Genomic DNA, 27,995 nt, shown 5'->3' on the forward strand with positions numbered 1-27,995 from the left:
AGTTGCCCATATATGTGATACTCACATACTCAAGCTGATGCTGTAGAACAAACCTTTAACTGCAGCTACACATCAGGCTATTTCTCCAGCTCACTGATTTAGGGACCAGGACTGTAACTGTTATTCAAAGTGTGTCCGGTTATCTGCTTGAGCTTAAAAATGGTGGTGTGGTTAGTAGACACAGGAAGAGCTCCCCTGATGTAAGTTAAGGCCAACATTTTCAAAAATGGCCTATGTTTCTGAGGTGTTTGCAACATGCAATGCCTTGGGACTGATTTTCAAAAGTGCCAACCACTCTTAAGCCCTTCAGAAGCTCATGGGGGCTGTCACTTCTCGGCATTGCTGAAAATGAACATGTAAATAAAATTTGAGTAAAGCAGAATAAAGTTAACACTTCCTGTATAACAGTTAAAATATTATTTTAAATTGTGGGTTATTCAAAATAAAGTGGCAGTTTATCAGCCATCCATCACTTAAATCAGGGCTGACACAGAGGCCCATTTGTGGGTCACTATTCTGTGTCAGGAGCTCTTGTCAGGCATGACATACTCACTAGACTTATCACACGGTTGTCATAATCTGTATCTAAAAGGTGTCATGTAAGATATCACTAGAAAATTAATAAGTCACTGATCATTAACATTCTTGTGCGATGAATGTATGGGGTGTGTACAAAGAGTTATGGATATGTGCTAGAATTATATTCTTAGTATGTATTTGGCAAGCAATGCACAAGGCCAGTCTTCCCTAGATAATGGAATATGTATTTGCTTGGCTCACCAGCCTGGTCATCAGGCAGACACAGTGAAGATGTATTTACACATAAGGTAAACAAAGCCATCAAGCTAACCGGGGAGGAGATAATGACTCAACTATCACAAGTGGGGGAAGAACCAGGATGAGGTCTTCACCAGACCACATGGTGTCTTTTCCAAGAAGGAGAAAAGGAACTTTATATGAGAATACATTTCCATGATTTACTGGGCAATAAAGGTAGTGGGTCTGAACCTCAAATTATAAGTAACTGAATCCACTGATTATACAAAATATTACTGTACTATAAAAGTGTAGCCAGTAAAGTCCTTTCTGAGAGACACTAGTGATTAATATCATTGTGAAACATATGTATTAGCACTAAATGAGAAAATATGGATACTCAATGATATTATGCTTTAAAGTCTGAGACCAAACACAGGGAGAAACAGGTTTTCCCCCAAACAAGAGAAAAGGTAGCATTTTGGAATCAAAACAATGGAAGCCCTATTTACATATGAATCAACAGAGGAAGAGGAAGTCCACAGGATGGGAAGTACAGCAGGAGGTCATCCTGAATCTGAGGACAAAACAGTGAGTTTGGGAAGATATAAGGAGAAAGAAGAACTCATCTTGGCATCCATCACTGGATAGACACATGGGGTTGGAGCTCTTGCAAGCTGAGAAAGATGGGGCCTTCAGCCAAGGGGTTGAACTGAATATAGGTGAGAAACCTGCTTAGGTAAAGATCTTTCACCAAGGAAGACAGAGGAAACCAGCACTGTGTTCTTCTGTGGAAGGTTCTCTACCTTGAACCAAGGCTCTAGCTTGTGGAGTTAAGTCTTGGCCACTAGAAAGTGTATTTTACTTTTAAGTGCTTGTAACCATTCTGACTTTATCCCTTCTACTTGAACTGACCTAAAACTTTCTCTTTTTGATTAAATAAACTTGTTTTACTTTTATTCTAAATCAACCCAGTGCTGGAATTGACTTGAAATGATTATTAACAACAAGCTGCTGTACTTTTGCCTCTTTAAAGGAGCAACAAACTTTATTACTCCTCTAAATGTTCTAGGAAGGGGCTAGACATTTCAGGGCAAAGGGTTTTGATGAAATTCAGGACTGGGGATATATTGGGGTCACTTGGCCAGCAGAAACCAAGGCTGGTAGAGACAAAAGTGCGTCTTGTCTGCTGGCTGGGAGCATCCAGATAGGGAGCTACTGCAGCAGAGCACTGTGAGGCACCCAGGGTTACAGGACAAGCAGTGGCACAACCTTTCATTAGTCTGGACACGACAGGGGCATAGAGTACTGACTGCACCACTGAACTATTTTGTTGTGGTTTGGGTTCTTCTCTTATTTAGGGTGACCAAAAGGAAAAGGAAAGAGAAACTTATTTGAATACAAATACTAAACTATGTGAAAGGAAGTCAGAACTCGCGAGAAATTGAAAATACATGTTCACCTATCCCTAGTACCAAACAGTAATAAAAACTTAAAAACCAGTATTATTAAAACTGAAAAATTAACAAAGATTAGAAAATGACTCTAGATAGTAGCTAGTTTTCAAATAATTTCGCCTCACAGTTTTGATGCAGTACCAATTTATATGTATAGAGGGAAAGTAACAAATAATTTGTCTTGAAGATACTGCAGTAAAATGATTTAAATAAAGTTGTAAGTCCTACCCAGGTTTTGAAGAACCTGATCTCTTTCAAGTTGAGTGTCTCGAATCTTATGTTGTAGCATCATTAGCTTCTCTTCATATTGCTTTTTCAGAGTCTGTAGTCTTCGTTGGCTGTTCTCTAGTTCATCTATCAGCTTTTGCTTTATGGCAATTTCACAAGTGATATTTGCTAAATCTGCCTGATAATTTTCTAAAAGAAAAAAAGAAAAATTAGATTCTAAAAATGGAGGCACTCAGATTCTATGGCAATGAGGGCCATATAAACATCTAGACAGATACCTCCTGTAACTTTAGGGTAATCAAAATATAATTACATGAAAAGCATTTTTTCCAAAAGCCAAGGATTTTGAAAAGCCAAAATATTTGGCATAAACTACCAAACACTGGGGCCAACCTGGCAATAAATAGTCATACTCTTCTGAGTTGTACAAATGTCAGATGCCTCAAAAAACTTGTATCACCTAATATGCTTGGATCATGTACTAATTTTGGGTTGACATGCAAAATCTGTCATGCTCAAATGAACACATTCTGGACAGTCACAGCTTATTTGGAGTTTAATGCTTGTTTATGTATAATTTTGTGCTGCATAAGTGATTGTGCATATAAGGATTTTGAGTATTTTGTAACCCTGACAGAAGGAAACAGATGCTGAATCTCCACCTCGGTAATTCTACTTTTTGAGATCCAGAAAAATACAAAACAATGCCCTCCTGCTCACCATACCAATTCTGTGAAATATGGAATTTAGTAGGACAATGGGAAAGTTTGTGCATGTCAGATTAGCGCTATCTTTGTTTCACAACTCCCATCAACTACCCTCAACTCCCAGCTCTGACACCATGTCCCTCCCTGTGCTCAGCTCACACAGTCTGCAAGAGTTCCTTCAGCTCCAAAGCTGCAGAAACTTCCAACAGCAAGCTCAGGAAAGTGTAGGGAGGAAGTCTTGACTGGTTAGTGAATTTTGCAGTGGTGTCCCCCTCTCTCACCGCCTAACCCAGCTGCTGAAAAGGTATATCTTATCTCCAGAGAGAAGAGAGGAGCTGTCTCAGTCAAAGCGAGGGGGTCCCCTAGCCCTGACTGCAGTGTTAGGTTTATAAGCCAATGGGCCCTGGCTTCTGTGGTTGTGCTCCAAAATGGAGCGGTCAGCCAGGGACACTCCAAGTTCTGGGGCCCTTTTAAAGTTCCTGTTGAATGTTAATCAATCAGAAAAGGATCGATATACATAGAGTGTTCCCCGGCCTACTTCTCATGAGCCAGATTGTTGGGCTGGGCTGAGTCCCGGATTCTGTGCTCATATAGGGTAAATCCTGATTTGTGCGTAATGCCTACACGAGCTTTTTGTGCCAAGTACCATTTCTATATAGGAAGCCTCTGTCTCTTCATAACGAATTCAGCAGATAAGCTTTATCATTTCAGAATTAAACTCTGAAAACAGCTGAATTAACAGGTGCTGGGTATCACCTCATCCATGGTGTTCTTCAGAATGAAGCAAATTAACCTAGTGTTTTAATCTTATACTGAGGATATTTTTCTAAACAAAAGGTTTAGAGAAATAAATCAAGTATCAGATTGCTTCTACTGGGCTATAGAACAAACCTGGGTGAATTGCACAAGGGCACTTCAGGACTCTTGCAATAAGATGAGATGCAATGTAAAGAAACGTTCTAGGAGCCCACGGAAGGGCACAGCATTATAGATAATTCACAGAATACTACTGATAGTAGGCTCAAGAGATGCTGAGCATACTTCCCTTCCTGCCAAAGGGAAAGTCATCATGGAGAAGGGAAGTGCCAGAACCAGATGAAACAGTATCATCTACGCCCAAATATGGGATACCCAGACAAAGCAGATTTTTTACAAAATTCTGCAAAAATACTGAAGTGATGTCACCTTTTTCCTCTAAGTCAGAATCAGATTCATCTGAGCTTTCAACAACTTCCATGTCATCATCTTCATCTTCGTCTTCTTCCTCATCCTCACGATCACTTATTTCCTGAATTTCTTCCTGTAAATAAGTAGGGGCGAAAATTAGGACAAAAATGTACATTTCCCCACCTCCCTTTGATACTTAGATTAACTTGGAAGCACATGGAAGCAGGGTAACAAATCAGACTACGAGCCAGTATATCACCTTTTAAGTACTTACCACTTCCAATTCATGATTCTCTCTCTCTGAAGTGCTTTTTTCATCCCTTTTCTCCTGTTCGTTGTCTGGGTTCTCCTCTTTAACATTACTAAAAGAAAGTGCAAATGAAATATTAGCTCATTGATGCTATGATAGTATTTTTTTTTCCCCTAAACCAATAACCTGCCTTTGGCACTTGTAAAAACATGATACTCCAGAGAAAGGAGAAATACAAAATGCAGCTAACCAAGTGAATAAAGCTGAGCGCTGGGAAAACATAACTTCTAGACCTCTACAGATAAAATAATGCCCTGATTTTTAATTACTCCTACATTATCTTAGTTTGTACAGCAGCATTATTGATCATAAAATAATTTTAGCTTTTACCTTTGGATTTTTAATTTTGTAATTAGAAACTTAAGCAATAGGAATAAAAATCTCCATATACTATAGCAGAACCCACTTTGGATAGAAGTCTCAGTGTATCCCTATAACTTCTACTACACATAATAGAAGAGTATTTTGTGTGTGATTTAGCATGCAGCAGATTTGTTACACTGTAGAATCTCTGCAAACTCAGGCATAAGGCTTGAAAAACAGAATCCTAAGTTATTAAACTGTATTGCTTTTTTGGAGCTGTTACGTACAGATACATGAAAGCATGCTTAAAGTAGACACTGAAGCACAATAAAATATCATAAGAAACCCTGAATAGGATTTTTGCAATAGGACACTGTTTTAAAAAGCAACTTTTTCATTTGTCAAGAAGGCATTTTAGATTTTTTTTAAGTATATTTACATGCTTCCAGTGTTTAGAATATTGCTTACTCTTACTTGGATGCCACACATCTGTATTCCCTTTCCTCTCTTGAAGATGTGAACTATAATGATTGGTGTGTTAAAACTGACTATTATAAGTACTGCCATTTGAAAAGTACTTTATTCTTTTAAATGCCGGGTCATGATGGAAAAAGCAAAACCCACAGTTAAAAGGTGACCCGCAAAAAGTCAAGTACCAAATTCCAGTTCTTCATTGACACACACACAATTCATTCTGTAGCAAATATAAAAGGGTCATTTAGCACATTATAACCTATAACCATCTTTATTTCTATTCTTTCAGGTTCTACAGCTTCTAGAGTCACCTGGGTTGACTGTCTCCTGACACAATATGATACCCAGCACATAACATGTTGTGGTATAACAACTGTTCTAGAAGCCAACTGAAACTGGCCCATTGCAGGCAGGGCAAATAATTCTTAAATATATTCCATGTCCTTTCTTTATATATTATTCATTTTTGAAGGAGTAATTGCTTGGAAAAAAACAAATCATATATTAAAAATTGAACTTTTCTGACCCTGTACTGGTGAACCTGACTTTCCAACACAGATTTATAAGTACTATATCACAGCATAGTACACGCTGGGGCATCATCTCAGATCAGGAGCCAGGGAGCAATGGCAGGCTGGATATCACCAAACCAGAAATAATTATGTTTTTACGTAAATTTGCTGAACGTCACTCAGTCTGGCAACTGAGGATACACAGCACATTCATGAAGTGCCTGGCATTTGGTACATGACTTTTGTAAGTCAGCTTTAAAGTGAGCTTCTAACATTAAGTGTATACATGGCACCATCTTACGCAGCAGATCTGCTTCCCGTGTGTATTCAGAGTTATAAATGCTTATTTTACTTTTATTCCTCTCAGCACGACAGAGCTAGCTGGATTCCATTCTGGTCCATTCATCATCAATAGAACTATTAACAAAATTACAATTGTAGAATCTTTACTGCTGATGATACATGATACCAAAAAGAACCCAGCTTGACTTTCAGATTCCAGGAAGGAGTCTGCAAGTCTGATGGCCTTGAGATTTCAGTCACACACCATTGAAATTAAAGGAAATTTTGCAGTGACTTCATTGAAACATGGATCAAGCCTTATGTGCCATTATGAAAACTATTTTTGGCCTATTTTAATCTCTCTCCATTCATTTCTTATAGGGAAGCATTACTACCCTTCTCATGTAGCTGGGATGACCAGATGTTTTTCAGAATTTAAGTACTTCTCAACCTGGGGACTGTAATTACTGGGGACTGTAATAAGGATGTCTGCTTAACCCTCCAGCTATTCTCAGGGTACATTAACATTGCATGCTCCTTTTGGCATTGTGTAGTGTACATACTCATGTAGCCTCCCAGGACGGTTATAAATAAGAGTAACTAGGTAGGCAAGGCTTAGGAGAGTAAATACTGACGGGTAAGGGTATGTATGCAAAGCACATGCCTACATGGCTCTCTACTTGCCCATGCTGTGCCTCCTTGTCTACACTGCCAACTGCTTTTCCCAGTGCCTCCCCCCTGTCAGAGTCTTGCCCCCCTGCCAGAGTCATGCAGTGAAAGGCTCTGGCAGCAAGATCTGCTGAAGCCTTTCCCCACTGTTGGAATGTTTCAGTGACATGTATCTACATGTTGCAGGGTGGAAGCAGCTTGCTTTTCACTGCAGTGTGTAGCTATATATACACACACACTACACACTGCTAAAACTAGTGTGTATTATATACATAGCCTCAAAGGCTAGAAGCATTACTTCCCCAACACTGAGGGATAGCTCAGTGGTTTGAGCATTGGCCTGCTAAACCTAGGGTTATGAGTTCAATCCTTGAGGGGGCCACTTAGGGTTCCAGGACAAAAATTGGGGATTGGTCCTGCTTTGAGCAGGGGGTTGGACTAGATGACCTTCTGAGGTCCCTTCCAACCCTGTGATTCTGTGTGAACAGGGTAAGAGCCCACAGTTAGCCTTGACCTCCAGTTACATACAGTATGTTTCTTCCTGTTTAAACAAAAAAAGTGTTAATTGAAAAGAAAAAAACAGTTTTAAAAAGCCCCAATGAACTACTCTATATGTGTCTATGAATCTATTGCTAGAATTGCCTTTCATGTATGGCAACTAAATTAATTTAAATTACAGTTTAATTAAAAACCTGGGAAATATTCCAACCTTCTTTCTTGATTGCTTTCCTCAAGTTTCTGTAGCCTTCAAAAGCAGGAGGTACAGTATTGGAAGGCCAAACCAATGAAGGACAAACCAGACAGTGAAAGCGAAAGTGGTAAGAAGGTAAAAATGAAACATGAGCTTGTGGATTTTAAAATAAAATTTAAAAAGATACCATCAAAAGACGACAATAGTAAAAAGGCAATACATTTTGTGCAGTTGGAAAGTAAAGAGGGAAAAAAAGAGCTGATGTACCCTAGGCAGTGTTTCTAGTATCTGAGGTTGACCAGTCCGGCATTATAAAGCACTGTAGCTGTCTATACCTCAAGTTGCACTAGTGAAGGGTTTTTTGGAAACACAACTGCTTATTTTATTTTGAGAATCATTTCTAATTAGCTTTTAAAAAGTATGATCTTCAAAGATAAATGTTTCGTCTCTTTTGCTTTTCAAAAGGCCCTTTAAATCAGCATAGGAGGCCGTTACCAAAATTTTGTTTTAAAACTTCAAAAAGTACTGCCTTTAAACCATACTAACAAAATATATATCCCCTCTATGTACTAGGACTCAAACAATACATTAATTGTATATTAGAATAAGCTACAGGCATCTATATATACACTTTGCATTAAAAGAACAATATGCAGAAAACTTCCACTTCTAACAGTAAAACTATAAATGATACATTCTGAACATAACCTATGAATACATCTGCAATTTGCAGTTGCTGCGTTTTTAAAGGTTTTAAGGCAAAATATTATAGTTTACTCTTCTGGGATTAAAAATGTATCTGCCACTTATCGCTTGTTACAACATCAACAAAAAAGTACAAATCAGAAGCGATGGGATGGGAAAAAGTACTAATAATTTTTTAAAATGAGAGATGTGTTACAGTAAGGAGATCTGTGAATGACTTCAATAATGCAGAAATGTCTTAAATTACTGAAAATATTTTATAAATTTTGACCTCACATTCAAATTATGAACTAATTTTGAGTTGGAATTTATTGGAATGACTTTCCATTGTGCACCTTCTAACGTAAAATACTAACCATGTTGATACCTATTTAATTTTATCAGTAATCTAATGTGATAGAGGTTAAATCAAGAACAGTTAGTACAGTTATCCAAAAAGTTATGAAATATGTAAAAATAACTAAAGATTGAAAGAGGAAAGGAAAATTACCCCAGAAACTGAGAGTTTAGGTCACATTGATTGGAGAACACTATACTTAGATATCTGACAGTTCCACAGCCATGCTGGCCAGCTGATTTCTGAATTCAAGAAGTTCTATGATAGGTTCTCATCAAGGGCTAAATATTCTAAGCACTGAATACCTGTTGCACCTTCAAAAATGGGCACTTAGGCTACCTTAGAGTGATTGAGAAATACCTATTTAAGATGATGCATCACTAGTCACACTGACTTATGTGACTAGAATGATACTGCATAAAAATTGGTGACACAGGGCACCCTCAGAATTTGTTCAAATGGTACACATGCCCCTCCTGACTCAGGGAGGAGACTCAGGCAGTGGCTCATTGCGGTCAGTGTGCACACTCAGACCCTTCAGCCAGTCCAAGAGCTCCCCCCCTGCCCTGGTGGAAGTAGGGGGGTGCCAGCAGCACTGACCATAGGGGAGGCAGGGAAGGGGTGCAAAAGGAGGAGTGGAGGGCCAAACCCCCACCCTGCTGTGAACAGAGACCCAGTAGCTGCCATATTCCCTCCTGGCCATGCCCAAGACAGCAGCATGAGTGGCCCTGCCAACTACACAGGAAGTATTGGTCTGGGGAGCCTGCATTCCTACTGAACGGGGGAACTCCTGCCACAGTCCTAGCGATATGGGCTAGGACCCTGGCACTTCCATGAGCCCCTAGCTCCTCCATTGGGTGGGGATCTAGGTGCCCCAGCCCAACACCTCCACCGTGGGTGTCAAGTCCCCAGCTATGGGGTCACCCATGCTGCTGTCCCAGGCATGGCCCAGAGGGGAGGTGGCATTTGCTGGGTCTCCACACAGAGCCAATGGTACACACTGTGAGTAAGGTACGTACGGCTGCGGGTGCCACTGGGTGACATGGAACAGCACAAATCAAATCTTCAGAACATTATGCACGTACAAGGGCTATGCTAGTCAGGCAACTTTAAAAGAATGAAATCCATAACAAGGTACAGTACAGGTAGAGCAGCTAAATGCCTGTAGGAGACAGGAGTAGAGGAAAGAATCCCCAAACTTCAGGGCAATTTGTTCATTTATAATTCATTAGCTAATCCATTGCTGACTACTGAAATTGCAGTGGAACAAATGTAGAGAAACCTCTACCACAAACGCCCATTGTGCAGTTTCATTAAGTAGATGGGAGGAATCCATAGTTAACAAATATCACACCATACCTGTATGATCCCCCAAACCCGAACATTTCTCACCATTCAAGGGGTTTTTCCAGTGTGTTTTTTAACTACACACACAACAGCAATTTATATAGCTGTATACTTTACACAAACCATACAGGTATTAATAAACCATGATCCCATTCAATAATTGCAAGGATACAAAAGTGAACCCAAATGCAGCATTTTCTGAGCCTCCCCATCTGAGCAGACTACAACAATCATTCTATTGCTTAGGAATTAAACAAGGACATGATTTACATGTTATAGATGTGTAAAACATATAGGAGCACATGCCCTGATAACCAGCCTAAGCAGTTTTACACCAGCCAAGGATCTGGCTCACAGCACTGGCCAATTCTGGAGTTCGGTCTCCTGCTGCTATGGTCAATACCAGAGACTTCAAAAAAGGAAAAAATAAATAAATAAAGTACGTACCCCTTTGTGTAATTCTGTACATTGGGTAAAGATTCCTTGAAACCTTCAAGTGACCAGTTCCTTCTATGGGCTTGACCTTGAGAAGCGCTGAGCACTCAGACTCTAGTTTAGCAAAGCACTTACATAGTTTTTTTAACTTTAAAACAAGAGTAAATCTCAGCACACATGCCTAAATTTAAACACATACCAAAGTGTTTTGCTGGATTGGGACTACAATGCTCAGCACCTTCCAGGATTCATAAAAAGACATCTGACTAAGAGGTGAGATACAAGTGTGTGTGTAAAAAAAAAAAAAAAATTTGAAACTTCCCTGCAGATGTAGGCACAAAGGAACCTAATGACCATGAGAAAGGGTAAATTTCTACAACTAACAGTCAGTATTGTTGTCAGTCACCTCTTGTGGTTATGACTTTTGTAGATATGGGACTCAATCTAATAGATCTTCCTTATACAGAACTACTGACCTCAATTTTTCATATTTGTAGCAGATTTTTTAAAAAGTTGTGAAAATTCTTGATTACTTATTTGTGTAAGTTTCAACAGTCAATAAAAATGACATAATAAATTAAAAGCATGGGAAGATTTCGGAGAAAAGAGAACTATTTGAGATTTAGAAGAATCAATGTATCAATGAATGGATCCTTGCAGTCTGAACAGATATCAATGTCTGTGCACATTTCAATGGGTTAGAAATTGAATAAAAGAAAATAATGAAGCATGGTGACACAGTAAAGTAGGAAGTCTTGAATAAAAACAGGGATAGAAGCTGAAGATGTACAAGCAAAAGAAGCCATTCAAGAGCTACTAATGGACTTGCCAACAGCTGTTCAGGATATTTTTGAAGCGAGCTACTTCCTTGTTTCAACGGAGTATACAAAATAGTTATTTTCTCTCACTGAAATCTCAGACTTGTGTGAAGACAAAACACAAATAATTTGTGCTATTACAGTTTCAAAATTATTCTGAGTTTCAAATGATAGAAACATGCACTAGGATAGAGGCTCTGATTCTGCAAATACTGTGTGCTTAATTTTATAGAAAGGAAGTCAGTGGAAACACACATGCATAATGTTAAGTATGTGCTTAAGTGTTTGCAGGATAAGCAGCTTACACCCCTATCCTGTGCAAGTATCACAATACATTTTTAAGGCTCACTGGTTAAAATACATCCCTTTGCATAAAAAGGATTTAAAACATTTAAAAATATGGATTTTAAATGCTACCTCTTTTTCTTCTTCTTTTCTTTTTTTTTCAGTTTTTCTAAATCTTTCTTAGCTATATCAAGAATTTCCAAAGTCTCTTTTTCTGAAGAAAGCACAGAAGCAGAAAATGCTGAAGGGCCTCCAAAATATGATGGTCTTGTTGAAGCTCTTGACAGACTGCGTCGAAGATTTTCATTAACTGCTTCACTTTCTAATAATTTTGCTCTAACAACAAAAGAAAACAAAACCATTTAAAAAAGGCCTCTAAGATATCATGGAGTTAGAAATACTATGGATATATAAATAATATAGTTTTACAGCACCTGAACCAAACTGTCTTCAAACTTAAAAACAAATTCTAAGCCATTGTAGAACACATATAAAGTATTAAGAAAAACCACTCTGACATTTCCAGGGACCATACCATTTCATACCATGACCCTACCAGCTCACTAATGCTACGTGGGAATGGGGCTGGATCACTACTTGCAAGGTAACCTTTAAGGAACAGTGAGGTTAAGTCCAAAAAAGTTACCAGTTAAATTCATAACAATCTTTATTTTCCTTTAAAAATACAGGGCATGTACAATAATGATTTTAGATTCTACTTTTGTTATCAAGGTGATGGTGTGGTTTTTTTGTTTTTTTGTTTGTTTTTTAAGTATTTTCTCAAATACCAATACTTATACAAAGTTACCAGGTTCTGCTAAACCCTAAAGCTATTTCCAATGTTCATTTTAAGCCCCGCCAGTGATATAATGGCTGCATCTATATTCTGAAAGGTTTTTCCTGCCCATAAATGTGACTCAAAATACCACAGCATGTTGTACTAGTACCTGAGATCTTCAATTTCCTTGATATAGTTATGAATCATGTTGCTGATTTCTTCATTCCCATCTCCTTTGAGAGAGACAGAGAAAGTGACGTAATACAACTTATTCACAACAAATTAGTATGGATGCAGTGGAATAGCGCTATTAAAAAAGGTACATTGTGATTTGGGTTTCCCACTCTAAATTTTCTCCTCATATGTGAAAAAATATAGATATATTTCATCCATAACCTGAGAATGCTGCAACCAAGCGTGTTTCTTCAAAAGGAAATGAAAAGATCTGGTGAAATGAGGAGCTTAACAGGAATATACTGTATGTCTGTAAGTACTGTGTCACACTGAACAGCTACCAGTCTTCAACTCAAATGACATTCTCTCTGAAGATGTAACATTAAAGTGGTTAGGCATCAAAAATCTTGAGACACTGGAGGTTAAAATGACAATCATTGGGGTTTTGGCCTAAAATTTTCCATGTAGAGGAACTTACTGTTTTCTGTGTCCTTTAATTTTATTTATTTCATTATTTTATTTGGACAGTTTAATTTTCATTCTTTTCTCTACTCCTGCTGATGTTGATATCAATACCAACAGACAACAGAAATGCACACTGATTCCCAATAGCTTGGCAAATGTGGACTTTCCCATGTTGCACAACCCCATCGTTGGGCACAAGGGGGAAAACAGCTTCTAAACGTGCTTTCACCTCCTCTGCTGGCTGCAATTTTATATCTGGGAAAACTGAAGCTTCTCTAGGTTTTAACATGGAATTGGTCACATCCGCACAAGTCAGACAAACCATATAATACAGTGATTCATAGGACTGGGTATACACACAGCCTTTAAAAGATAGCTATGAGGTCAGTGTAGATGAGACTTTATGGCTGTTTGTGCTGTAAATAAAAATGGCCCCAGCTGGATCACCACTGCCCCCAGAAGTTTCATTGACACGCATATAGAGGACTTCAGAGGTGTTTTGTAGCAAGGCTAATACCTTGGTTAAGGAATGGCCTGGCTATTCCCCCCCAGAAAAATTCCCATAATTTTAACACCAGTACAGATGAACCAGCAGGAGCTCTAGTATAGATGAGCATCTGGTATGCTGAAAAGCAAGTTTAGTTAGCACAGTGGCAAAATGGGTATTGTCACAGGAGCTTTATCTACATTAGGCCTTCCACCAGTTCTAACACTGGTTCAACTGAACTGATGGGATTTTTTTTTTTAAATGATACCACAAGTGTAGGCAGGGTCTTTGACATGTGAGTTTACAATGAGTTACCAGTCTGAAATGTCAGTTTCCTCATTTGTGTCACAAGTTCAACATTATTTATATTTAACTTTTTCTATTTATTTTCTACATTAGTTAATGCTGATAATATATCAATCATAAATGTAATAATATAGAATATGTACATAGCTCCTCAGATTGCTCCGAAGCAACATGCAAATTGAAAAGTAGATAAAGCAATTTCAATCACTTAGTCTACAATGTGAGGAAATCATGACAACATCCACCCATTCTGTATCTCAGCCCCAATCTAAAGCAAAGCATCTAAACACACGAGTAATCCCATCCACTGGGACCATTCACATGTTTAAAGTTACTCACATACTGAAGTGGTCTGGTCAATTGGGGCTTTAAACAAGTTTTCCACTACTAAAATTTCTAAGTAATACAATGAAGACTGCTAAGAGGGGACTTTTTCCTGCAGAAGTGGGTTTTGCAGTTTCTGCCCTAAGTAACCTGCAAGAACTGAAAAGCAAGAGTTTAGCTGCCTCATTAATAAATGTATTAGACAGTTTTCAATTTTAAAAAGTACACAATACCTGCTCTTGCAAGAACCTGGTTTGCTTGATCACTCATAAGCTGTGTTATTCTGGCTCTTAGTGCATCAACAGTCTCTTGCATTGCTTTAATTCTTACACGCAGGTTGTTATTCTCTGTTTGCAGCATAGCATTTTCATGAAACATGTCATTGATGCTTTCCATACCTTCTTCATCAATAATCCTTTTGCCCTAGAGAAAACATATTTATTACTAGTTTAACACTGATCCGAAACAAACATTCATTCAACTCAGAAAAGGCAGTCTACTTAAAATTCCATACACTTCCAGAGACACTTCAAGGTGGAAGCTATCCCTCTTTCAAAGATTACTGTAATTTTCATATTTCTCAAAACAGTTATGTGCTGCCAGTATTTTAATAATAGGTTCCTACAAAGTTCTCTTAGTCTGTGATAAGACACAGGAACATGTATTAGCATGGGTGAGGAAATGAGTAATCCATCCCTTTTCTTATGAAGACAAAAACATTTTCTCATAACCATAACCAAGGAAGGAGACTGCCTGGTAAACAAACTTAACAGTACATTTCCTGGAAATCATAGAATCATATAAGATTAGGGTTGGAAGAGACCTCAGGAGGTCACCTAGTTCAATCCCCTGCTCAAAGCAGGACCAACACCAACTAAATCATCCCAGAGAGGGCTTTGTCAAGCTGGGCCTTAAAAACCTCTAAGGATGAAGATTCCACCACCTCCCTAGATAACCCATTCCAGTGCTTCACCATGCTCCTAGTGAAATAGATGTGACAGGTTGGATCACAGAACCCCCCTGGGGGCTGCCACCTGATGTGCCAAGACTACTTCTGCCCCTGCTTTCCCTGCCAGCTTGGGACGCCAGAACCCCATCTTGCTGAGCCAGACATTCCAGTCTGCTCCAACACAGACCCAGGGTCTGAACCACATGCCCCAAAGCTGCAGACTAACTGAAAGCAATTTAAGAAGTGTTCCTGTCTTTAACACTCAGATGCCCAACTCCCAATGGGGTCCAAACCCCAAATAAATCCGTTTTACCCTGTATAAGTTTATACAGGGCAAACTCATATATTGTTCGCCCTCTATAACACTGACAGAGAGATATGCACAGTTGTTTGCCCCTCCTCCCCCCAGGTATTAATACATACTCTGGGTTAATTAATAAGTAAAAAGTGGTTTTATTAAATACAGAAAGTAGGATTTAAGTGGTTCCAAGTAATAGCAGACAAAACAAAGTGAATTACCAAGCAAAATAAAATAGAACACGCAAGTCTAAGTCTAGTACAGTAATAAAACTGAATACAGATTAAAATCTCACCCTCAGAGATGTTTCAATAAATTTCTTTCACAGACTGGACGCCTTCCTAGTCTGGGCACAATCCTTTCCCCAGTACACCCCTTGTTCCAGCTCAGGTGGTAGCTAGGAGATTTCTCATGATGGCCACCTCCTTTGTTCTGTTCCACCCACTTATATATCTTTTGCATAAAGGTGGGAATCCTTTGTTCCCCTGGGTTCCCACCCCTTTTCTCAATGGAAAAGCACCAGGTTCCAGATGGATTCCAGTTCAGGTGACATGATCACATGTCACTGTAAGACTTCGTTACCCACTTGTCAGCCCACAGGTATACTGGAAGACTTACAAGTAAAACAGAGCCATCTACAGGTAATTGTCCTGGATAATGGGAGCCATCAAGTTTCCAAATCACCATTAATGGCCCACACTTTGCATAACTACAGTAGGCCCTCAGAGTTATATTTCATATTTCTAGTTTCAGATACAAGAGTGATACATTTTACAAATAGCATGACCACACTCAGTAGATTATAAGCTTTGTAATGATACCTTACAAGAGACCTTTTGCATGAAACATATTCTAGCTACATTACATTCACACTCATTAGAATATTTGTATAAAATCATACAGAGTGCAATGTCACAATAGGGTTTCCTAATATCCAACCTAGACCTCCCCTATAGCAACTTGAGACCATTGCCTCTTGTTCTGTCATCTGCCACCACTGAGAACAGCCTAGCTCCATCCTCTTTGTAACCCCACTTCAGGTAGTTGAAGCCTGCTTTCAAATCCCCCCTCACTCTTCTCTTCTGCAGACTAAATAACCCCAGTTCCCTCAAAATGTTTCTATTTTGTTTCTGAAAAAATACTAAGTAGGCATTGTTAGGATATATATTCAGGCCTGTCTGTAAAGGCCTACACTCTAAGAATTTAGGTGTATTCTTATCGCTTGGCTAGTTCTAGAGGTATAAAAGAAAGAAATCACTGTCTGCCGGTGTAAGGGCCTTCTCTTACTGTGACAGATTGAGGCCCTGTTCTTAGGCTAAGGCCTTTGGCTAAGCAGCAGAGGCAGCCATAAGCTAGGAAGCGAACAGTCACATCCTCACATTCCAAACTAGTCACATTGAAATAAGGTGCTATTGGGCTGTTAGGCACTATCAGGACAGGATTGTATTCCTATCACCTCCAGAGAAAGGGAAGTGCCTAGAAAATGTAAAAGGAAACTTAGTTTGATAGCATCCTGTCTGGCAAGAACTCACTTATCAATAGCTGGGATGTGAAATCCTCACTTCTGTGTTGTCTTGTCATTGTAGATCCCACTTTGCTATTGTTTGTCTGTATAATCTCTGTCTGGTTCTGTGATTGTTCCTGTCTGCTGTATAATTTAATTTTGCTGGGTGTAAACTAATTAAGGTGGTGGGATATAATTGGTTACATAATCATGTTACAATATGTTAGGATTGGTTAGTTAAATTTCAGGAAAATGATTGGTTAAGGTATAGCTAAGCAGAACTCAAGTTTTACTATATAATCTGTAGTCAATGAGGAAGTGAGTGGGCGTGGGTGGGGGTGGGCATGGGCATGTGGGTAAGGGAGATGGGAACAGGGAATGGGGGTAAGAAAATTGGAATCATGTTTGGCTAAGGGTAGGAATGGGAACAGGGACACAGGCATAAGGCTCTGTGGTGTCAGAGCTGGGAAGGAGGATACTAAGGAAGGAAACTGGAATCATGCTTGCTGGAAGTTCACCCCAATAAACATCGAATTGTTTGCACCTTTGGACTTCGGGTATTGTTGCTCTCTGTTCATGCGAGGAGGACCAGGGAAGTAAGTGGGTGAAGGAATAAGCCCCCTAACAGGAATAGTACAATATGAATATTTAAAGTGTATAACTTACACTGTAGTTTTAAAAACCAGAGTCCAGAATTTACTTTGGTGTTTCAAGAATTCACTGTAAAACATTTAATCCATGATCTAGTTTCTTGCCAGTCAAACCAGCACAGGAATCTCTACAACTGATGCAAAATTTCCAACCAATATATATTATTTTAATTACATGATAGATTTTTAAATCTTTAACCAACACAACAATAACTTTCCTAAAAAATGACACTCTTACTCATGTGTCATCCTCAATTGTTCTGCAATCTACCCCCACAGCTTAGTGGTGAATGAAGTGTTTTCTGTATAGGTTATAAAATCACACTCTGCCTTCTGATATGCAACTTTCACGACATCAACAGTAGTCATGCGTCATATCTGAAGGTAAAATTTGGGATGCCACCACGTGCTATATAAGTTAAAGGTATTATTCTTGTCATAAATATAAAGGGAAGGGTAAACCCCTTTGAAATCCCTCCTGGCCAGGGGAAAGCTCCTCTCACCTGTAAAGGGTTAAGAATCTAAAGGTAACCTCGCTGGCACCTGACCAAAATGACCAATGAGGACACAAGATACTTTCAAAAGCTGGGAGGAGGGAGAGAAACAAAGGGTCTGTGTCTGTCTATAGTCGTCTTGGCCAGGGACAGAACAGGAATGGAGTCTTAGAACTTTTAGTAAGTAATCTAGCTAGGTATGTGTTAGATTATGATTTCTTTAAATGGCTGAGAAAAGAATTGTGCTGAATAGAATAACTATTTCTGTCTGTGTATCTTTTTTGTAACTTAAGGTTTTGCCTAGAGGGGTTCTCTATGTTTTTTAATCTAATTACCCTGTAAGATATCTACCATCCTGATTTTACAGGGGGGATTTCTTTATTTCTATTTATTTCTATTTACTTCTATTTTTTATTAAAAGTCTTCTTGTAAAAAACTGAATGCTTTTTCATTGTTCTCAGATCCAAGGGTTTGGGTCTGTGGTCACCTATGCAAATTGGTGAGGCTTTTTATCCAACATTTCCCAGGAAAGGGGGGGTGCAAGTGTTGGGAGGATTGTTCATTGTTCTTAAGATCCAAGGGTCTGGGTCTGTAGTCACCCAGGCAAATTGGTGAGGCTTTTTACCAAACCTTGTCCAGGAAGTGGGGTGCAGGGTTTTGGGAAGTATTTTGGGGGGAAAGACGCGTCCAAACAGCTCTTCCCCAGTAACCAGTATTAGTTTGGTGGTGGTAGCGGCCAGTCCAAGGACAACGGGGGGAATATTTTGTACCTTGGGGAAGTTTTGACCTAAGCTGGTAAAGATAAGCTTAGGAGGTTTTTTCATGCAGGTCCCCACATCTGTACCCTAGAGTTCAGAGTGGGGGAGGAACCTTGACAATTCTATTCTTTACTTTTGTGTAGTAGAAGTAGCTAATAGAAAAATGAGTTGTAAAATGTTAGTGATATTCTAAAATAAAAGAAACCTTAATAAATTTACTTACTGTTTTGTACTCCATAAGTTCCATCTGAAGTCGTGCAATCTCACTGCGTAAACCATTGATTTGTTGACTAGCCCTGTCCTGATTAACCATCACCTTGTTCTTGATGTTTCGTGCCCGATTGGCATACTTTAGTGTGTTCAAAGTTTCCATGAAGTCTCTGTCTGAAGGGCTCACACATGCTATCATGACTGTTTGGCTGTGAGTTACAGACATAGGTCAACTTTATAAATTGAAACAAATACTCTTAAATTATGCAAAACAGCCCATGTGCCATGGCATCAAATACATCAACTGAAATAAACATGGATACAAAAGTACTGATTTTAAACTAACTTTAAAAATGTTCAGAATCTGACTTACACCATTAAAAGCATGGAAATTGTGAGTTAATGCTACCATATTGTCCTTAAATCATCTTACTTTAGCATTATAAGATGCTAGATCAGAGGTGGGCAAACTTTTTGGCCTGAGAGCGCTTACCTCAAGCAGCTCCCAGAAACAGGGACATGTCCGCTTTCCGGCTCCTACATGGAGGCATGGCCAGGCGGCTCTGCGTGTGGCCCTGTGTGCAGGCACTGCCTCTGCAGCTCACATTGGCTGCAGCTCCCAGCCAATGGGAGGTGTGGGGGTGGCACTTGGAGTGGGGGCAGCGTGCAGAGCCTCCTGGCTGCCCCTACGCATAGTAGCCAGAGTAGGGACGTGCCGCTGCTTCCGGGAGCCGTGCTGAGTGGGGCAAGACCCCGACCCCACTCCCTAGATAGAGTGCCAGAGCGGGGCAAGCCCCAGACCCCACTTCCCAGTGGGAGCTCAAGCACCGGAATAAAACGTCTGGAGGGCCAGATGTGGCCCCTGGGCCATAGTCTTGCCCAACTCTGTGCTAGATCAATAACTGATCTGAGATCCTACAAGTAAAATAAATGGTAATTATTTAGCATTTATATAGTTCTTTACAAATTCAAAGACTTTACAAAGAGAAACTCATTAATTGTCTGTCACATCATTATTATCCCCATTGTACAGCTTGGGAAACTAAACTGGAAAAGGTAAATAACTTGCCAAAGACCTCAATGTCAGAGCTCGGATTAGAATTTAGGAATTCTTCTTTGGCTCCCTTCATGCACTCAGGCACCAATTCAGCAAAATACTTAAGCATGCGCTTAACTTTAAGCGTGCAAGCAGTCTTATGATAGTGTGAAACTGATGACTCAAGCTGCAAGTTAAGCATGTTTAAGTAGTTTGCTCAAGCAAAGTCTTTGACATAATACTACACTTCCCTTTGACACACTGAGTGGTGACTTCAGCTCTGCTTTACCATCAGACTTTCACGATGAACTATTTTAACAAAATTCATTCTATTCCCTTCATTTTACTTTTCCCTTCAATTTAAAAATAACATAAAATTAAGCAAGTTTTCATGTCATATACTGCCTAATGCAGACGCCTATCAAATAAAATAGCTCAGTAAATAAAAGTGCTCAGTATCTTTGTACGCATAATCCAGGCAAAAGATTAATATTTAAATACTGCTTCAGAACTGTTACAGCATCAACCTTCGGCCAGGATTATGCATAGTGAGAACAGTACACATGAACACAATAGCAGCATTCCCAACATCTAAAGTCCTTGGGGTGTAGTACAACGTAGATGGACTTATTACTAGCAACTCTTATTATGTAATAAAAGATTGTGTGTGATGTGTCTCCAACATATACAATATATATATTCAATGGACTACATTCAATGGAATGTTAGAACAATATATTCAATGCAATGTTACAGTACTGAAAAATTATAGAAGAATTAATACTGCACACAAGCAACAGCTGCTTTTCAAAGTTAAAGAACTCTGATATTTAGAACAAAATTAATAGAAGTGACTTGTCCACTTTAACAGGTGTACTACACAACTAATGAAAATAAGTACATACTGATTCCTATCACAATAAAAATACTTATGGGACAGTCAAGAGGGAAAAAAAATCTATTAATTTGATTTCTGCAAGGACAGTCAGGATTTCAAAATGTGGTTAGCCATCCTCTGTGAAATCTTTTGGCAATTCCAGGTTTGGTAAAGAGACCACTCAGTCGCAGCCATAATGGATTGGTGACATATCAAAACAGTGTCATGCACCTGTTAAAATCTTTTTTAAAACAATACGATAAAGGTTCTGTCTGGGTTATCACACACATACTAGAGTTGTATATTTAGGTTCAAAGACAATACCCTCTTCTGTGACAGCAAACACAATATCTGTTTTTAACTGGTTTCATTGAGACACAATTCTGGTTATAGACTAGCTTTGTTTTCTTCTTTTCTTTAGGATTCAATTCAGCATAACGTCATTAAACATATCTGTGGCATCCTGAGTCATGCAAGCTGCATAAAGGCCAAGGAAGATGACAGTGCAGGAGGCAGAGAGAGCATATGCTCAGAAATCCTGAGGCTACTCCCAGGAGATGGACTACAACACTTGATGATCAGACTGGGAGAGTCAGACTCCACCCCAAAACAAGAAGCACTCATAAATGACTATCTCCTGCGTAACCTGACATATGCAGCTGCTGTTGGAAAGCATTTCCCCAAGTGAGTTGAAAGTAGTGTACATGGATATGTATTACAGGAGATTTATCAGCCAGCAACTGCAGAAGCTCTTTCTCCATGATAGGGCTTATGTATTTTAAATTATTATGGACATTTGCATGGAAACATTTGTTTGATTTTCAGGGTTCATCTGAGCCTGGATGCTTACTGCTTAATTAGCTGGTTAATGTTTATGATGATTTTGAAGATGAAAAGAGCTAGCATACGTTAAGTACAGAGTATTATTCCTCACTGAAGTCGTAATCCTCCATTTGTATAACAGTCATCTCCACAGTAACTAACTGTGATTAATGTTAGAGGCTAAGGATTTGACTAGAGGAATATAAGCAGGAGAGAATTAACTCTTTAAACCAAGCTTGGAAAACTCATGAAAAAATATCAGCTCAGCCACAAAAATCTATTCAGCTTCTGTTTACAATGATGACTGATATTAACAAAAAAATTGGTCTTTTATCCAACTATTAAATCTCACACACGAGCAAACCCCAACCCTGCAGCAAATGGGCAAGTACTAGTTTGCAAAACCACTTAAAACATACAAATATTAGCAGCAGCCAGGATTTGGGAGGGGGGGGCGACTAAGGTGTGAGGGATTATAAAAAAGAATAGTGCCAAAAAATATTGTGGGGAGGGAAACTGGATTGCGAAATTAAAATGGCAGTTAGATCAGGAAATCCTCTTGGGGATTTTTTATTTGTTTGGATATTTTTTTTTTTTATAAAACACTGCTGGGATTGTTTCAATAATAATAAAATGTTTCAGAATTATATTCATATTGATGAACTCATGTCCTTTGTGACACTAACTGTATATTGTAACACAACAAAGGCTGGTCAGAACATCCCATGTAAAATAGGCCATGTAAAAAAAACTTCTGCTTCAAGCAGAAAGTGACTACAATTTCCAACCACATTCTAATAAGGCCATGATGCAACAATGAAATTACAACATTTGTATGACATAGTTTAAAAAGGATTCTCCTCTTAATTGGCAGCTAAGATTTCAAACAATTTAGCCATAAGCAAAGTATAACCACAATACCACTGAAAGGGACAAGGTCAACTAACTTAACATTTTTTCCTTATGTTACTAATATCACCTTGGACTATTGGAAATTAAATTAATCTACTGTAGCTTTCGAGCTGTAGCTCACGAAAGCTTATGCTCAAATAAATTGGTTAGTCTCTAAGGTGCCACAAGTACCCCTTTTCTTTTTGCGAATACACACTAACACGGCTGTTACTCTGAAAAATGTTTATACTGTTAGTGGTTTTTTTAATTTCACTCAGAAGGAAAATATAGTGGTCATTTTCACTTTTGTTCATACTATATCTTACTTTCCAGTTCTCATTCACTAACACAATACAAAAAGTATTTTTATTTCCAAAAGGATAAAGGAAAGTTTTCATTTAAATTATACATTTCTAGTCATCTTGAGTTTTGTAATAATATACACAACAACCAAAACATTTTAGGCCTCATATAGTAAGCTGATAATATTCTTTAAAATTATGCAGTCCTTTACCAGAGCCATCAAACCTGGTTTATCACAAAGTCGTATATAATAGCCAATTTTCATACCTATTTCCCCCAAGAGAGTCTTGAAGTAGTCTTGTGAGTTTTGAATCTCTGTATGGTACATGAGTTGCCTTCTTACTTTTATCCCCCAGTGCACTTATTACGTTGCCAAGTGCCAGCTAAAAAGATGACAAATTTTACAACAAACTTATTATCAATTTTAAGTTACCTTATCTAAAAAAAATTTGTTACTGACCCACGTACCGTAATTTTGTTATGCACTATTGTATATTTACATGCTCACAATAATAAATTAAATGAGTGTTGCAATCTGCTGTCTTTATGAACAAGCAGGTTACATGGCAACCATATGTTCTCTTAATTAATCCAAAATAAGGGTCACATGTAGCAGTATTCATGATTTTGTTTTGTAACAGCCATTTAATTTGATGATTGTTAAATTTATAAGCTATTTCTCATAGAAGGTATCTTCCTTATTATATTTAATTTTACTAAGTTTGGTTTTATATTAAAAGAAAAAACAACCAAACATCTTGCATCAGTATTATTCTGACACAAAAATGAGTACTTAACACCTTTGCAGATATGAAAGGAATACCCTGAATTTTTTGATTTATTGAGGTGCTAGTATAGAATTCTTTAGTTGTGATTTTTCCATTACCACAGACACTACATTGTTATAGCAAGTGTTTACTTGGTATTTATAAACCATCTATTGCCTGGATCCTGCAAAAACCTATGTACACGTGCAATTCCATTTCCTTCAATGGGATTATTCATGTGTGTAAACATATCCAGTATCAAGGTCTAAATTGTAAAGGAAAATAATCACTTTCTTTGAGGTCTTCACATCTATGGCATCTCAGCTATATTTGTTCTTCTAAATATATGCCACAAGGTGGCACTCTGTACAATTAATTCCCAATATATTCTTGTAAAATGTCTTAATTGAGCCAACAATTATACAATTTCAGATTCAATGCTACTTTCAGTAGTGTTCCCATATGCCTGAATTTGTTTAAGTTATTTGCCACCTCTGAATTACAACAAAATGCTATAAAAGTAATTCAGTGAATTAAAATTTTAATGTTTAAAATATTTTTTTCTAAGGGCAATTATGGTGACTTTATAAAAGCAGCACCTTATTAATCAGATTTTATGCATGTTATATTTTTGTTACTAAAACAAGCATGTAAGATTTAAAAAACTCAGAGAAACCAAAAACTCCTGCTAGCTCTGCTGAGTCAGTACAATTTTGGGAAACTAAGCTGAACTCTTTTCTGCCTCTCACCATGTTAATAAAATTGTTAACTAAGCTCCAGTTGCAGAATCTTTATCACTGGTGATACATAAGCCAGAAAGAAAGAGAAGTTATGTTCTGATCACAGGCTAAGTGTGCAGTCTGGCTGTTAGAAGGCATGTTTTCACCCGTACAATGAACAAATTTGGTACCCAGTCCTGTAAAGAAAATTGCATAGGCAGACCCCTTATACCCACACAGAGCCCTAATAAACCAACAGGACTCCAAGCAAGTGCAAGGATCAGAGGCTAGACATGGAGTCACTTAAAGTCTGTCAATTTGCCCTGTTCGTCTGGGTCTTTCACACAGCAACAGGGGAGAGAATTTTTTTTTTAAATAGTAAAATTCAATTGTAAAATCATCGAAATAGACAGGGGTATACATAGGACCAGAAACTATTTTACATTTTTTTTAATGAATTATATTTCAAGTTTATTGTGTCCTTTTAAAGAAATATTTTGATTTTCATAATATCACTATAAGCCTAACAATCTACTATATTTTTTTAATTCTATTTAATATTTTACTACAGCAAACACATTTTAATTCTAGCTTTTGTTTGCTGTAAGTACTGTACAATGTGACTGCCACTAAAATACTTTAGCTACAAATATTTTCTGCAGTGCCCAAGTTACTTTCAGAGAGAATTATTGATACCACAGTTTTCCAGTTACAGTCTAGTTAACAATTCCGGGGTTGCACAAGTATGAGAACCTAGTTAGAACTGCTATAAATTGTCATTTCTTAGCTCTCATACTAAAGTCCTTAGTTCAGAGCATCACTAAACATTTCCACTTCAGAGATTACTCAGTGGAAGAGAATGAAAAACAAGAAAAGGTTAACATAACAGCCTAACAAAACAAGTCTTTAATCTTACTAGTCCACAGTTGATTGAAATGCCTTCTTTTGCTCTCTCTCCAGTAGCTCCTGTACGCTTTAATCTTTCAGATCCTGCCAGATCAACAAAATGGAACTTGGCAGTAAGGGTTTCAAACTCATTAGTCTGAGAAGATTCAGATATTATCTTGTTATCTGTCACGTTGTCCTGCAACAAAGAAAGAATTCATAAAGCTTTGCAACAAGAAAAAATGTAAAACACTTTACTGCATATTAACAAGGCTTAAATAGCAATTATTTGACAAGGGACAATGCTGTTCCCTTTCATCTTCTCAATTTATTAAACTAATCTCTTTTTAACAAAGCAATTACTCCCAAATCCTCCTCAAATTTAGGTTCACACATGAACACGTTTTTCATAAAAAGTCAACTTGAGACAAATATCAGCACCAAAACAAAGTTCCACACATGAGTGTTCAGCCTTAACGGTTCCAACTGCTTCTTAATAGAGAAAAACATTGTATTAAGAAAAAAAAGCTAGACAGCTGGGCAAAAAAGTTTGATCATAAACCTGGATCTTCCCCCGACTCACCCCAATAATTGGTTAAAAATGTATTGGTTAATGCATTGTGTGTCACCTTCTAAAATAACATACATTTGCTTAGTTCATCTACCTGCCAAAATAGCACAGTGAATGTTAGCTAAAGATCCACTGATTTAATACTCTATAATTCTAGTCCTGATCTACAACTATCATTAGGGCATCACCCCAGACTTACATTTTAGGAAATGCTTATTTTCTTCTGATCCTCTTCCCAGCTGCCACTATTCTAGCAAAACCCACATTTTAGACCGGGGATGAAGCAGGGGCAGGAGAAGGGAGAAAGAGGTTAGGAAAAATTCACCATCTCCATCAAGGTGGTAACAAATGCTACCAGCACACCCTAATCTCTTCACACCCAACTGCATAAAGTCTGTCGGGCACCTTATCTTTAGTGGCTTAAGCTATAGGAGGGTTTCAGTCAGTCACTCTCAAATCCACATCCTCATGCATGGCAGCAAAAACATTCTCTTTCATTGTCATAAGGCGACACCAAAGCATTTTTTAAGAAAAGAATTAGTAGTCCTTATCCTGAGGAAAGTCAGAGAATTTCAGACCTGCCCTCCAACAGCTCCAAAACACCACCTGCATTATGGGGTTTAACATCTCATGGCAGAAGACCAAGGTCCAGAACCTCAGAGATGGGCCACCAGAGCCCCCAGTACCAGTGGGGTCAAGTATCATGCAAAGTGTTAGCAAGTTCATCTACCTAGGCTGCAAGCAAAGTTCAAACCATTGCAGCAAACTGGATGTTCTTCGACAAACAGGTCTCACTACCTCCCGCATGAAGCCTAGGTCTTGCTTAGGAATGCAACAATATCTTTGCGCTGAGATAAAGTTCAGGACCTACCAAACCTGCATACTGCCTGAGCACTATACCAGACAGAAACCTGGACCTTCTGACAGGCGGAAGTGGAGCAGCAAGAGGCATTCCACGTGCCCTGTCAGTGCCAAATTCTGAGCATAAAGTGGTTTGACTTCATGTGGAATGTCATAATCCCTTCCTTCAATCACATGCTATATTCTAAAGCACCGCTGCATGTCCTTCAGCAGTGTCATCAGGATGGACAAAAGCACCCCAGCACAAAACTCTCTATCAATGTGCAAACGGGTGCATGTCCTGACCTTACCTGGCACCACGTGTACGGCCACCCCAGAGATTAATGGATTCACAAGACTGAACCAGATTGAAGAACTTCACTATGCCATGCCTGGTGTGATGCCATCAACTGTGGTTACTCTGGCTGGTGCAACAGTCCTTATTAGACTATGTGTGTTTGATGCTGCTGTTTACCCTGGAGACTGATGACTTACCCATCCCAAAACAGATACAGCATAGGCAGCAAAACCTAACGGTAGTCCTCACTCTGTCCTTCCCATATGGCTCAATCCTATTGTGGAGGAAACCTGTGGGTTAAGAAGATTGTTCCTTCCCTGTGCTTATTTATTTACTCCTTGGATCCTCTGCTAAGACTGGCATCAAGGGAACCAATTAGTGTCTGTTTTCATGGCAATCTGTGCTGTGGACATGTTCACTGAAGCTGGACTAAGACCAACTCATTTCATATAGGTGTATTCTGCAAACTGGTTAAAATATTACAAATTTTCAAATCACTACCAATATGGGCTGTTTTTAAAATTGGTGACCAGAGCGTGATAGTTTTTGCATCCCCTCAGCCAATAGTGGTCTCTGACTGCAATGTTTTGTGGTTTAAACTTACTAGAAATCAAGCATTTCATTTCTCACAGGTGATTTTGTAGGTTTCAAAATAGGCTATTACCATGCATCATTTTTCTTAAGAGCGGCAGTACCTTACTTCTGAGTCTGTAACAGTTATATAGCTAATTTATACCTCATGCGCACACACCCTTTCTTACTCCTTAAATATTAACACATCCTTTCATTCTTGCTAACTTAGAAAATAAACTATAGGTTTAAGGACTTCTCTAAGTGCAGAGGGAATAAATGTAGATGATGTAGAACCCTTTCAATCCACTGCAGACCCAGCTGCCTACTCTCCCAGAGCAGCAGAAGCTACTACTGCATGCTCCCTCCTTCATGGAGAGGAAAAAGGTGGCAGCATCTGCTGTGCTGTCTGCCAAAGGAGTAAATCTGTTACCCTAGTAACCGATGTCTCTAGAAGCTGCTGTCTATGGAAAAAAGCAAAACCTGAAACCTGAACTGCGTCTTCCCTGCCCCTGATTATTTATTTGTATTCCAGT

General features: G+C 38.6%; 1 protein-coding gene across 6 annotated transcripts in view; it reads right to left on the reverse strand.

The window, feature by feature from the left end:
• KIF21A (kinesin family member 21A) overlaps nucleotides 1-27,995 on the reverse strand; it is a 173,498-nt gene that overhangs the window by 65,707 nt on the left and 79,796 nt on the right. For all 6 annotated transcript variants that reach the window (XM_084630781.1, XM_084630779.1, XM_084630782.1 and 3 more), the window contains exons 6-14: nucleotides 25,212-25,379; nucleotides 23,077-23,192; nucleotides 18,894-19,089; nucleotides 14,251-14,440; nucleotides 12,431-12,494; nucleotides 11,616-11,819; nucleotides 4,590-4,677; nucleotides 4,334-4,448; nucleotides 2,442-2,630 (exon numbers count right to left, since the gene is read on the reverse strand). In XM_084630781.1, the coding sequence (XP_084486907.1) occupies nucleotides 2,442-2,630; nucleotides 4,334-4,448; nucleotides 4,590-4,677; nucleotides 11,616-11,819; nucleotides 12,431-12,494; nucleotides 14,251-14,440; nucleotides 18,894-19,089; nucleotides 23,077-23,192; nucleotides 25,212-25,379 (1,330 nt within the window). The remainder of the gene's footprint in view (nucleotides 1-2,441; nucleotides 2,631-4,333; nucleotides 4,449-4,589; nucleotides 4,678-11,615; nucleotides 11,820-12,430; nucleotides 12,495-14,250; nucleotides 14,441-18,893; nucleotides 19,090-23,076; nucleotides 23,193-25,211; nucleotides 25,380-27,995) is intronic.

Source organism: Lepidochelys olivacea, assembly GCF_965140295.1.
Source record: "Lepidochelys olivacea isolate rLepOli2 genome assembly, chromosome: 1".
NCBI lineage: Eukaryota > Metazoa > Chordata > Testudines > Cheloniidae > Lepidochelys > Lepidochelys olivacea.